Source organism: Gossypium hirsutum, chromosome D05 (genome assembly GCF_007990345.1).
Source record: "Gossypium hirsutum isolate 1008001.06 chromosome D05, Gossypium_hirsutum_v2.1, whole genome shotgun sequence".
Lineage (NCBI taxonomy): Eukaryota > Viridiplantae > Streptophyta > Magnoliopsida > Malvales > Malvaceae > Gossypium > Gossypium hirsutum.
In genome coordinates, this window is record NC_053441.1 from 53,356,615 (window position 1) to 53,369,953 (window position 13,339).

At 33.1% G+C, this 13,339-nt stretch overlaps 1 protein-coding gene across 1 annotated transcript; it reads right to left on the reverse strand.

The window, feature by feature from the left end:
• Nucleotides 1-10,715: 10,715 nt before the first annotated feature.
• Nucleotides 10,716-13,066, reverse strand: LOC107903818 (protein WHAT'S THIS FACTOR 1 homolog, chloroplastic). Its single transcript, XM_016829988.2, has one exon. The coding sequence runs from the start codon at nucleotides 12,750-12,752 to the stop codon at nucleotides 11,583-11,585; it is 1,170 nt and encodes a 389-aa protein (XP_016685477.2). The 5' UTR covers nucleotides 12,753-13,066; the 3' UTR covers nucleotides 10,716-11,582.
• Nucleotides 13,067-13,339: the final 273 nt, after the last annotated feature.

Sequence of the window (13,339 nt, forward strand, 5' to 3'; positions counted from 1 at the left end):
AGATAAAACCAAAAGCCCAAGATTTATCTACTTTTTTTAGACAGATTTATCTGGTACAAGTAGAGTTGGTTGAAACTAGTATGCCTTACTTGTTGACTCAGTCATCTTCCTGGAATTCCGAATTTCAACGACATGCAACTTGGCAAACTGTCCATCGTTTTGCCTCGGCAAACCTTCACTCCTTTATTTCTCATTCCTCATCCTGCACCTGCAAAACCACCGAACACAACCTTTCCACATGCAATTAAAAGTAACAAATTACAATATTTAAGCACCGTTCAAGCTCCTTATGCAATGTTCTAAAAAATACTAAAATAATATCCTAAAATGCAACTAAATGTCCCTAATTACAGGAAATTAACTAGATTTAAAGGCATGAAATATAACTCTTTTCATGAGTTATCAACTTCAAGACTTATCTGTTAACTAATGTCATGATAGAGAATTGGTAAGTTTAATGATATATATTACTGGTTAGTCTTATGGCAGAATTTGAATATCATATAAGTAAAACTTTTAAAAGAGTCTCTAGCGCTATTATCTAAAGGGTGTATCCACAATAGTAATACGTCAGTACAATAAATTGGCATATTCATATTTATGAAAGGTTTAAGTGTTCGTTGGACTGATTTATCTATGCTATGTAGGAATTAAATCTGAGTTATTTGGTATTCGCCAGATCTGAATGATTTTCATATACCATTCAAAAGCCATCTAGAAACTAACACTTGTCAAGCTGGGCGTTCTCGTGTTATGTAACGTAGTCATTTAGGATTCTTCTAGATAATTTGTAATGTTTCCTTATAATATAAGTTATGATTTGAGGTTGATTTAAGATATGATTTGATCAGTGATTTGATAACTATCAGAATCAGTAAGAGAATCCGCCAGAATTAAGATCAATATGGAGTTTAACGTAAGAGACGCGTTAGTTTTTCTATCCGTCAAGAGAAGTATTTGTGAGTACTCATACTGGGGAAAAGTATTCTATATTTATTTGAAGGGGATTTCGTCAATGGTAGATTTTTTTTAGATATCATTCTAAGAGATACCTTTTTGTACTAAGAAGGAATAAGATATGAATCGGCTAGTAAGATTTGGAGTCAGCCAAGAGTTGAAGCAAGAGTTAGTACGTAAAGTATGGTAGTTGGCGTATAGGTATATATCAGATATTATGAAAGTAGTCGCCAAAGACAGAGATGTGATCCAAATTTTGCAGGATGAGGAACTCAACTAGAAAGGTTCCAAGGTATATTGTGCTAAAAACTCACTAAGTTCGCATTAACTTACAAAGTGTTGTTCTTGTTTTAGGTCCTACTGTGAGAGTGAGTATGCCAGGAGGAACCAGGTCAGGAATGCACCAATGAAACGGCTTGTTAGGTTATTATGCATACAAAGGATATCTAGGAATATGTCGTATAACCTATCTTTAATGAAATTTTGTGTTGTAATTATTATATTATTTTAAAAGTCAGTTGTATTCTTGGATGTCTTCTGTATTTATTTTATTCAAAAAATATTTAATAAAACAAAAAAAATTATGTTGAAAAAGGATCATACGAAGATTGTTTAAAATTTATGTTAAGTGTTTGTATGTCGTAACATCCGATATCTAGATTTGATATTTCAGGTCGAATAGAGGGTTTACATAGATTCTTCATCTCGTCGTGACGACAACCTTCCAACATCGCGACGTCATATACTGTGTCTACAATTCCTTGTAGTTTCCAAGCAAGCTTACAACATATTCACCTAATGTCAAACTTGATTTATCCAAAACATGCATTTAACCATGCTAATCAAGTTTAAATATTCAATTCAACTTCTTAACAAGATGTTCACAACATTTATACCGATTAAACTACATAATTTTAATACCATTTGAGCATGCCAACCTAATTCATTCAAATGCCTAACCTTACCTATAGCAAATCTAACAAAAACTTACCATTTCACTTATAATACATACTTAATTCATTGTCCAACACTTTTATGCCATCAACCGTATATCTGAAATAACCATTTCAATACTTATATTAATTTAACCAATCATTTACCTCATATTACAATCTTATACATGTTATTAGATGCATATATATTACCACTCCAAAAACATCAAACATTTCTAATCCAAGCATTAACCAAATTAGACATGAGCAACATTCAAAATCTTCACATGCATTATAATCATTACATGTTACCAACACTTATGAAGACTTTCAACATCAAGACACCTATATATATATCTACATTCCACAATTCTAGGTTCAAGATGATCAAATATCTACCAAACCAGTGATAGAATAGTGTGAGCTTTGATGTCATTGCGACTTGACTTATTCTGTAAAGTGACGATCTACAAGGAAAAGGGAAAAACAACTAGTTAAGCATATAAAATACTTAGTAAACTCATATGGAAACTAAATATTACCTTGATCATTTAAGCATAAAAAATTATTATATTAGCTACAAAATTAACTTTCTTTGGAACTTGAATACATATCTATACATGTCACATCGCCACAAATTGAATACATTAGGTACCTTCTTGAATCGTAATACTATCAACATTTAAAACATAATCGCATAACAATCTATATGTCAAGTATTATCAATAACATTTTTCAATTCATGATTTATATTCCATTTTCAATCAATTGAACATTGTTCGATGGTACTATAGTAAAATGGACTCGGATACACGAGAATGTAATACTCATATAAGTTGGTAGCATTTTAGGGTTGCTCACACAAGTTGACATTATAATCGGATTGCTCACGCAACCTGACATTATAATTGGATTGTTCACACAAGTTGACATTATAATCGAATTGCTCACACAACCTAACATTATAATTGGATTGTTCACATAAGTTGACATTATGATCGGGTTGCTCACACAAGCTGACATTATGATAGGATTGCTCACACAAGCTGACATTATAATTGGATTGCTCACACAAGTTGGCATTATGATAAAATTGCTCATACAAGCTAACATTATCGTCGAGTTACTCGTCTGGGCTAAAAATACGATACAAATAATTTGAGATTCTGCAACAAATGCTAGATCTCGTGTTAATAAGTAAATCCCTGATTAGCCATGCATATAATCCTAATGACATGTCATACATACCCAAACCTTTTACTAAGTCCACTCAGGAATTATTTTTGTATAAATATCAATAACGAGTTCTGTACATATTACATCTTTCATTTAAAAAACTTAACTATTCAATAATATTACTATCAAGTTGTATTATTTCTATACAACCAAAATTTTCACGAATTTACAATATAGTCCAATATAAATAATTGTGTCAAATCCTATAATTCTACTCAATTCTAACATATAATTCATTCATAAATAAAAATAAGGTAGCAAGTTCCATATGAACTTACTTGACAAAAGCAATAAGTAAAATGAATCTTCAAGGACTAATCGGTAGTTTTTTCTTTTCCCCGATTATCTCTGGTTTGGTCTAATTTTCAATCTATACAATTATTCGGTTCAATTTAAAAGTACCAAATATTTTTATATTATTCTGTTATATGCATGAACCCATGTAATTTCATTTTTTGAATGCCCTATTAACTTTTACATTTTATTCAATTTAATTCCTAAAACTAAAACAACAATATCATTCAATTTTGAGCTTCAGTTTCAAAACCAATCCCAATTAAATCCTTTTAGGACCATCTACTATCTATTATTATAGAAATTTGACATCAAATTTTCAATTTATACATTTTAGTCCTTTTGTGTAAAATTAACAATTAAACTTATAATCTAGTCCTTTTTCACATCTAAGCTTAAAATTTATCAATTTAACACAAATTTCTTTAAGAAACCAATAATGATAACTTTTAAAAACTTTAACAGTTTTACAAATTGATACATAAGCTAGCTAAATAAAGCTCTTATGACCTCAAAAATATAAAAATTACAAGTAAAGGACTTGAAAATACATACCAATTGAGGATCGAATATTTTAAAACTTTGAAAATGGCTTCTTAGGTTTTCTTTAGCTTCTTACGATAGAGGACAAAAATATGATACTCTTTATTTTCCCTTTATACTTTAATTAAAGTTAATGAATTTAAATTAATAAACTAAAAAATAATTTATTTAATCTAATTAGCCTATTAATCCAACTTACTGTATTCCACCAACAACTTCCACTATGTAATAATAAATAATGGTTCAATTGCAATTTCGATCCTTTAGCTAATTTAAAATCTATAGCAATTAGACTTTTACAATTTAGTTCAGGTACCTTAATTAACTATCAATTTGACCAAATTACTAGATCAAACTTTAATATATTTCTATCCGATTTACGAAAATAGGATTCTGAAACCACCATTTTTAACACTATTGAAAATTAGTGTATTGCATTCTCCATTACAAATCCCTTGAACTGGCTAAAGCATCGAAGATCATCCCAAAACACAAGCTTCAACACCCCAAGCTTACATTCGTTTAACAGGAACCCGAGAGCATGTGAGCCCATTTCACCTTTCTACAAGGTCCACCTCTAAGCCCAATTCGTAAACCAAATATTCATAAACACATCTTATAATAAACAAAAGTGCATTTATTCTACAAGTAATCATAAATATATAAAAGAATTCCTAAAAACCACAACAAACTACGACCCTCTAGCTTTATAGAGCTATTATTACATTATGAAGATATAAAATTTACCTATAAATTAAATGTAAATCTTAACTACTATTATATCTTTTTCTTTTAAGGGATCTGTTCTACTTAAGCTTATACTTGTGGATTATCTATTTGGTCATAAGGCTACCCATTATCTATTATTGGTTTGCAAAGCTAACTAGGGGGCTAACTTTGTGCTAGGCTACTATTGTCCCTATCAACTAGCATTGTGCTTGACAACTAACATTATATTCTTTAAGCGTAACAATTGTCCCTCCTTAAGTTTGAGATTGGTTATAAAGTGACCAAGTAAAGACCAAAACAAGCAAAATATATCGTAAAAATGAGAAAAATTAAAGATGAGGATGTTGAATTTAGTTGCATCCAATATAGGATTCGTGCTTAATAAATTTTGTAGCTGAAAGGATCTTTTTAGAAGCCAATTTGTTTGATATAATTGTATCATCAGACAAATTTTTTGCATTACCAATTTTTTTTGTGGGATAATTTTTAGGGAAAGCCTGTTTTAATTTGTCACACTCGGATTCTAATAAAGTCTAAAATTTAGGTGAAATTGGGAGTAAATTGAAAGAAATTGTGGGATAGGTGAATTCTACTAAGAAATCTGAAAAATTTAGTGGTTGAATAGCAAGTATTTGGGATTCATTCATGTATTAGTTAAGTTGGAACTGGCTAGTTTCTTGGTGGGAGATAATATGATTATCGATGAATGGCTTAACTGGGACTTTGGTAACTATGCAAGAAAGGTTATATATATGTGAGAGCATTATTCAACAGGTTAAATTCTTCTCAATTCTGTTTATATTTTCTTCTTATCTACATCGTCTTCTTCGGTTGCTTCGAAGAAGAGAATGTTAGTGAGAGTCATGCATGAGACAGTGATCGTGAGGTTTCAATCTAGAATATACTGAATCCGATGAGCTGGTAAGCTTAATCTTACTACATTCGTGAAAGAGAAGTTAAGGGATTTATGAAATTTCTGCATGAAACTAGATTTGAGAATTTAAAGCTTGAATGCCTATGATTTAACCAGTATATTTGGTTGTCGTGCTTAGCTTTCAGGACGAAGGAGGCTCTAGTATTCAAACAAGCTAAGTTGGTAAGAATAAAGGATAAGAGGCGAGTTTCTATTTTCAACTTTGGGTGTTTGTTTGTTGTTGTGCTGGAATGTTTTGCTCGTGTGTCTGTTTTGAGTTCAACCTGAATTTCATGGTTGTATATGATTTCGATGAATGACTAAGCTATGCATGCATAATACTGTGGAAATATATGAATGATTGCGATTATGTTTTCTGAATGCAAAAGGTGGTTGTGTAATAACGTATTGATATATGGGGTACTACATGTTATAGTAATAAGTGAATTGTTATGTGTGAAATGTATGTTTATAAAATGTGAAGTACAGAGAGAGTTACTTTGACGAGTTAGTTAAAGATAGAAAAAATTATATGATAGAGGAATGGACAGATTGAAAAGGGATTTGAGGGAGTTTGGCGACATCGCAGAATAGTTATCTATTGGTCCTTCGGGGCGACACTGTGTAAATGATATACAGATAATTCGGGATGACATTGTGTAAATGGTATACAAGTCATTTGGGACGACACTGTGTAAATGATATACAAGTCCTTCGGGGCGACACCATGAAAATGATATACAAGTCCTGTGAGGAGACACATTGAAAGGGGTTTACTGACTCTTAAGAGTCAAAAGTCCATTATTAGTCATGCCATCATCCAGGGGTCAACATGTACACTTTATGGAAAAACCTAGAGTTCACTAGGATAGTGAACAAGGAAGCCTATTAGGGCATAAAAAGAGAAGTCACGATATGACTCGTACAGCGAGCAGTTTGACATGACGATCATGGCGTGATTGGGAACGCTAACAAGCATGCTAATAAAAGGATCGGCCAAAATACGAAGGTAAGAAGAATTGGAAGAAGAATTATAAATGTGGGCATTTGTGGAAGAAATGGGTATTTCCTTAAAATTATTTGCAAATAAGTATTTGTCATTAAGAGTCGGTCAGAGTTTATGTATAAACCATCATTGGCTATGAAGTAACGAAAAGGTTCTTCAGGTTTTAAATTATAAGTGTTTATTGATAAAAAGGTCACTAGAAAAGTGGAAAGTTCGCCAAAGGTCGACTTAAGAAGAAGGACTGCCAAAGACTATATTTGGCGAAAATGTCTGCCAATGGCTGACTGTTCGATAAAGTTTGCCAAGGTAGCAAATGAGAAGGATGTCTGATAGGATTATCTAGTATATGAAATCCACTAAGGATTTTCTTACAAACAGGAATTCCATCTTATACAATCTAAGGAAAAAGTAGTTCACTGGAAACCATTTGTTTATAGGAGTATCTTGTTGGATGCTCTGCAAAGGGAAAGTCCTATGAGACCAACCTAAAAGTACGTGTCCGCAAGGTAAAACGGGTACTTGATTATCAGACAGATCATATATATCCAAAGGCTACATACGAGGATATTAGTAAACGAGTTTTCCTTTAAAAGAAGATATACACTCAAGTTAAGATGATGAATTTCGGGTTAATACTGTAAGCCAGTATTGAGTTCAATGTGAAATGAGGGGATCAGGGTAAGAATCTTGGCGAGGTATTTGTAAGTTTGCCAAAGGTAGTCAACAATCCGTATCACTGCTTGCGGGGTTATCTTTTTCCTAAGTCAAACCACCAAGGTAAATAAAAATTTGAAGAGGAAGCCAGACGATGTCAAGTATCAAATGGGGCGTCAGAAAAAGGATAGTCTCATCTGAACCTGCCAACATGTTTTCCAACGATTCATTCAAGAAAAGTGTATGTGTGCCATCTACGCCAATCAAACAGTGGAATCTCCTATGATAAATAGTGAGTTAAATTATGTGTATTAGTTATTTATTTCTTGAACTTCTAAGTCACTTGCAAACACTATTGTATAGACCCTCACTATGTTCTTTCGAACTTACGTGTATTTTACCTTGAATGTAGGGTCAAGAGATGTCTCGAGGATCATGTAGAGAGGCTAAGCCAGATACTGCCAAGTCCACGCAAATGGCGTTATAGTTGTATGATGCATATAGAAGAGCTCTCTTAGAGGTTATGCCTTGGGGTTCAAATAAGTGAACTTTTACTAAAGTTTTAAATTCCAATTTGTTGTACGTATATAGACATATACCTGTTCATTAAGGCAAATTATTCGTAAGAACCTTAGTAATTGTAGAAAGTTTAATTGTAGTTATATTTTGAAACCTGTTGATAAAAAGAGATTGGAGAAAAGATATGTGATAAATATGAATTAATCCTGGCAATGTTTAAGTTGTACATATTTCAAGTTAGAATTGTTGTTAAGTAATTCGGGTTAATTGTGACACTTGGTACTCGTGCCATGGGTTGCGCATGGGAGCCTGCAACCATGGTGCACTTATGCGATCTATCATGTTCAAAGGAGGTCATTTGGCCTAACCGAATTGGCCCGTTGCTTGGAGAGATTGACTGCTCATCTACAAAGCTTGGCAAATATGGAATGTGATCTTCAAATATATGTAATCCTATATATGATATGTAATCTTTAGAAGATACGATTTTGTAATCTTAGATATTTAATTTGTAGATAACTTTTAATCTTAGCCATTGATGTACTTTGATCTATACAGTTGATTTTGGGGAGGCTCAACTATAAATAGAGGCATCTGCCCCTCATTGTAATTTATTCAGTGATTAATAGAATTTTGAGAGCATTCATTCAAACTTTCTCTCTAGTGTTCTTTCTTTTCTGTAGCTTTTGTTCATCTTTCGAGTTCGTTCTTATTTCGTTCTTCTATTGTTCTTCGTGGGTGCCTTAGAGGAATTCTGTTGAATCCTCAATTGTTGCGAGTTAGGCTGACTTACACATTTTTTGAGCGAATGAACTACCTAAAGCCGCACAGATCGCGTGGGAAAAATCTAAGTCCGTGACACTCAGACTTGGCGATCAGGTCAGGTATTGGGTGTTCCGTAATTGGTGCACTTGCATCATTGTTGTTAAGATAGATACCCAAAAGATAAAAATGCTACCCATCACTGCATCAACTCAATGGTTGACACAACATTTAACAGTACAACTCTGTAAGTACAAAGGCCACTTTTGATGAAGGCAAAAGGGTTGAAAAAACATCATAAAGTGAAGCAATATTCTTTACCTCAGTGGACAGGCAAACATGTCTCCTTTTGTTTTGTTAAAATCCTTTGAATCTTTCAAAGTGGAAGTTCAGTTCATTTCTGTCAAAGATAGGATTAGGCAAAGCTTGAAGAAAGTAAAAAGTGATATAATTACAGGACAAGAATAAGACAACTTTAGTCTAAACAATTACCATGTGTTTATATTATATGAATGATCAAAACTTTTGAACTTTAAATGTCAAAGAACCATATATCATGAAATCCTTAATTTAGCACTATGCTATCAGCATATTGCATTACTCTCCGCTAATCAGAACAAGCTAAAAGTCCTTTTCCAGAGTGACAACACAAGAAGATAAGCCTCTAATAAAACAGATGGTTTATATTTTATACAACACCTATTTTTATGGAAACACAATTCTGGTTCTCCTATGTAAAGAAAAAGGAAAGAGAATATCAAAAGAAGTGAAATCTTCTTTACTTTATGTATCTATTCCTATGAAATATGCTGGTTCTCGGTAAAAGTATAATAGACTCTTATACTAGTAGTCAAATTACATTTTGCCCTCTCTACTAAAAAAAACAAATTAGTCACTATACGTTAGATCAAAGAACAAATTGGTCTTTTCTGTTAAAATTTCATCCATTTGTACTGTTAAAACCGATGTGGCTAAACAGAAGTGTTGTTTTACTCTTTAATTTAAGATACAATAACTAATTTGGCCATTTTTCGAGTAGAGGTCAAAATGTAATTTGATTCTCAGTACAGGGACCTCCATGGTACTTTTAGTGTTGGTTCTCATGATTGTCTTCATTGTTGAAGTACGCAATTATTTCAGGATTATACATTTTCTAGAATTCAGATTTTGTTGAAAGAATACAGCATTATCGAGTGCTTAAATACTTTAATCTTTCACAAAGATCGTTGATGAGGGAATAGGAAAATATGGCTTAATGGCTGCAATCATCAAGGTTCCTACTTTCTATTTCCATGGCTAGACCATTTCATCATGTTTTATCAAACACATCAATGAGTTTCTCTAACATGCTTTCCAGTCAACTCAGTTGCACCAGTAAGATCCATAGGAGGACCAAAATGAGTGCTTTAGTGATCAAGAAAACAGTAGAGCAAAGTCATTATAAAGTGATTTAATACCTAGGCAATACAATTTATTGTTTGTTGGCACTAAACAACTACTACTTGATTTATCAACTTTATAGCACTCTGTCCAAAAATAAATAAAAACTTTATAGCACTACAATAAAATACAGCAAAGCAATTTGTTGGTGTTGAGTAGGATAATTAGGTATAAAGGCACAAATCTAAGTCAGTAAATAATAATTCTATACACATATATATAAATCATACTTATGTTGCTCTTTTTTTTTTTCTTCTTCTTCTTCTTCTTCTTTTTATTTTTTTATTTTTTATTTTTATGTTCCATTGTGTCCAACGCATTCAACAGTATACAGATAGGGTCCTCAGAAGACCCTCCAAATACTAAAGAGAACTTTTAAAAATTTGAACTTACTTGTGTATGACACATACCCGCAGTTGACACTCAACCAAGTCCGAGTAGCATAGATTCATGCGGCAACCTTCTCTTTGATGAAATATGTAGCTTCTACACCTCCCCAGTTCAATCAAATATAGCCTGAAAATTTCTAGATTTTGTATGACAATGAACAACGAAGATCCATTAAAATCATCCTGTCTTATAAGCTCATCATGGAGTTTTCTAAGTAAGATTAGAATGGTTTCTTGGTTTTCCTCCAAGAATTTGCTTACGTTCAAAACATTGTACTATAAAGTCTCAATAGCCTGTACCAATCATAAGATGAGAACATGTACTCAAAGGAAACCCACTATACATCACAATAAGTCGCAGCGAACTTGCTTGGCTAATTATGTGAAATAAATCTCAAAACATAGTCCAACAGTAAATGATATGAATTTTCCATAACAACTTAGAAGCTAAACAAACTTCAAATAAATGAACATACACTATGAAACTGTTTCTACATTTACAGAAGGCCTCACACAAATTGATCCCTTTATTATAAGAGGTCCCATAAGCAGTTCACCTTAATTGAAGGGCATTCTTAATCCAGAGTTCTCCAGCCTTTGTTGTCAGGCATTGTAATGTAGTATTTTGAAGGACTCACTCCAACCCTGAGAGATGGGAACAGAGAGAGGAAAAAAAAGAGCAACTACCCTTATCGGAAGTTTAATGATTGAGGTTCTTTCCATTAACAAAGCCAGGAGGATTAATTAATCTCCACAGTCCATACAATATGCTGCAGGTTTAGCAGTAAACTTCTTCAATATTTGATGTTAAGGAGGGAGGCAAACGCACTAGAAAACCTTCTTCCGTCTCAGCAGAAACATGTGAAAGTTTTACAACCTAGGTCCAATTGAAAGTGATAGTCCAACTAAAAAGTTTACGATTCTGGAGTGCTTTTAATAATGGAGTAGAGAAAGCTGTATCTGCTTCTGCCTCTACTTCCGTTTTTAAGTGATTTCAATGTTTATCAAATAATATAACTCATAGCAGAAAATGGTGCCATCCATACTCCATTCTCAATGAGGAAAGATTAAGAAAAAATTCCACCTTACCTGATTTTCTCCATCCACATCAAACACTTTACAATTATCAGCTCCCATGTCAACTGCATTGACATCATAAATTAACATGGTTGCAAAGTGGTATTATCCCACATCCGTTAAGTAACAACCTAAGTATATTTCATAACGTTACCTGAACTGGTCTCATTTCTACCACTTAGTGCAACAAACTTATCATTAAACATCAGTACAGGACATTTATCTACCAAATTTGTACCATCATATGCTTCTTTAAGAAATACAGTGCTCCTTGCACCTTTATTTGTAATGTAAAATATACCATGGTGCTTTATCAAACATAGCACTAACTTGGAAGGTAATCGGTACCCTGAATGAAATGCGTCCAGTTTTGCAGATGTCATCCTCTTCTCCATGGTCAAACTGAGGAGTTCATGAAGCACAGCCACCACTCTTTTTCGGGTTTTTGGATCTGCAACTTCAAATCTCCTCGCATTCAAGTATGGAGAAGGGAATTCCATTTTCTGCCACTTCTCAAGCTCCTCAAGATAACTCTTATTCGGTCTAAAACCAGCAGCATAACACATTTTAAATGCGAATGGACCAAGATAGTTACCATCTTTCGTGATCCTAACCTTATTTTGACCACCAGCTGATTGCAACACCCTTTCACGTGCGAATCTCTCCTCACGAGCAGTCACTGCCAGTAAAGAATCCCAGTTCTCCAAGTTAAGATAAGCTCTACCATTGATAACTTTGATGGAAAAATATTCAGGATATTTGAAAATCAATGACTTTTTGAAGTCATGAGGCAAGCCAAGTTCATTTCCAATTACTTCAACCTTCTCCAATGGCACCCTACAATCAATAGACAACATTAACAACTTCCTTAGGTTCTTAACCAAAATGGGTTCCATTAAATTCCTTGCTTCACCCTCTTCTCTTGCAATCTTTTCGGCTTTTCCAGTTAGTGTAACAAAAGGGAGTTCTTTTCCACAGCCACCACCAACACCGAATATTGAAGGGTACTTCTCAATGATGGACATGAAGTTCCATTTTGCCACAAACCCAACTTCCTCTTCGAGGTCACGAAGAAGAAGACGTTGATGATTTTGAGATTGGATAATGCACTTTAGCTGAAGAATTAAAGATGGTTTCTTCTGCAAATCCATTACTTTGTCTAGTTGATAGTCTCTGTGGTATATTTTCTTCTTTGATCTTTTTCCTCCACTTGATATTTGCCTTACTGAAACAAACATGGAATCTAATTTTTGACATCGGATTATTGAAGATGACAACGTTATTATGGATCTTCTCTTCATTAACAAGTAACAAAAACAAAAAGACGTTGCTTTTTCTGAGATAAAACCTCGAACAGTTGGTGTGCGAATCCAAAACCAAAATTACCACAAACAAATGGTTGGAGATAAAAAAAAAACCAGATAAGGCAGGAAAACAGATTTAGATAAACAAAAGAAGGATAAGGAAAAGTCATAACCGGAGGGTAAATCTGTTGAAGGTTAGTATTCATATTAATCTGCAAGAACCGGGAAAATGGTTTCACTGAAAATCCCTATAAAAGTTACCAAAATATCAATAACAAGTATTTCTTTCAAAATACTCATATTTGGTGAAAGTGTGAAGGAGGGTATAAATTGCATTTCCGCTCCTGTAAATTCTTTTTCTAAAATTAGTAATTAACCATTAAAATTAGTGCACAAAAAATTAAAAAATCTTAAAAATAATTAAAAATAAAAATTTGATTGAAACCAAAAAGATCAATTAAAAGTTTCGATTATTCACTTTCAAATTTCTCGTACTTTCGTTAATGTTAAATTTCATATTCATTGCTCATGCTTCCAACTAAAAGGTATATAAAATTTTGTTTACTTTTTATTTTCTTCTACTT

Coding starts and splice junctions, on each gene's coding strand:
- LOC107903818 (XM_016829988.2), bottom strand. CDS start 12,752: ATGAAGAGAAGATCCATAATAACGTTGTCATCTTCAATAATCCGATGT.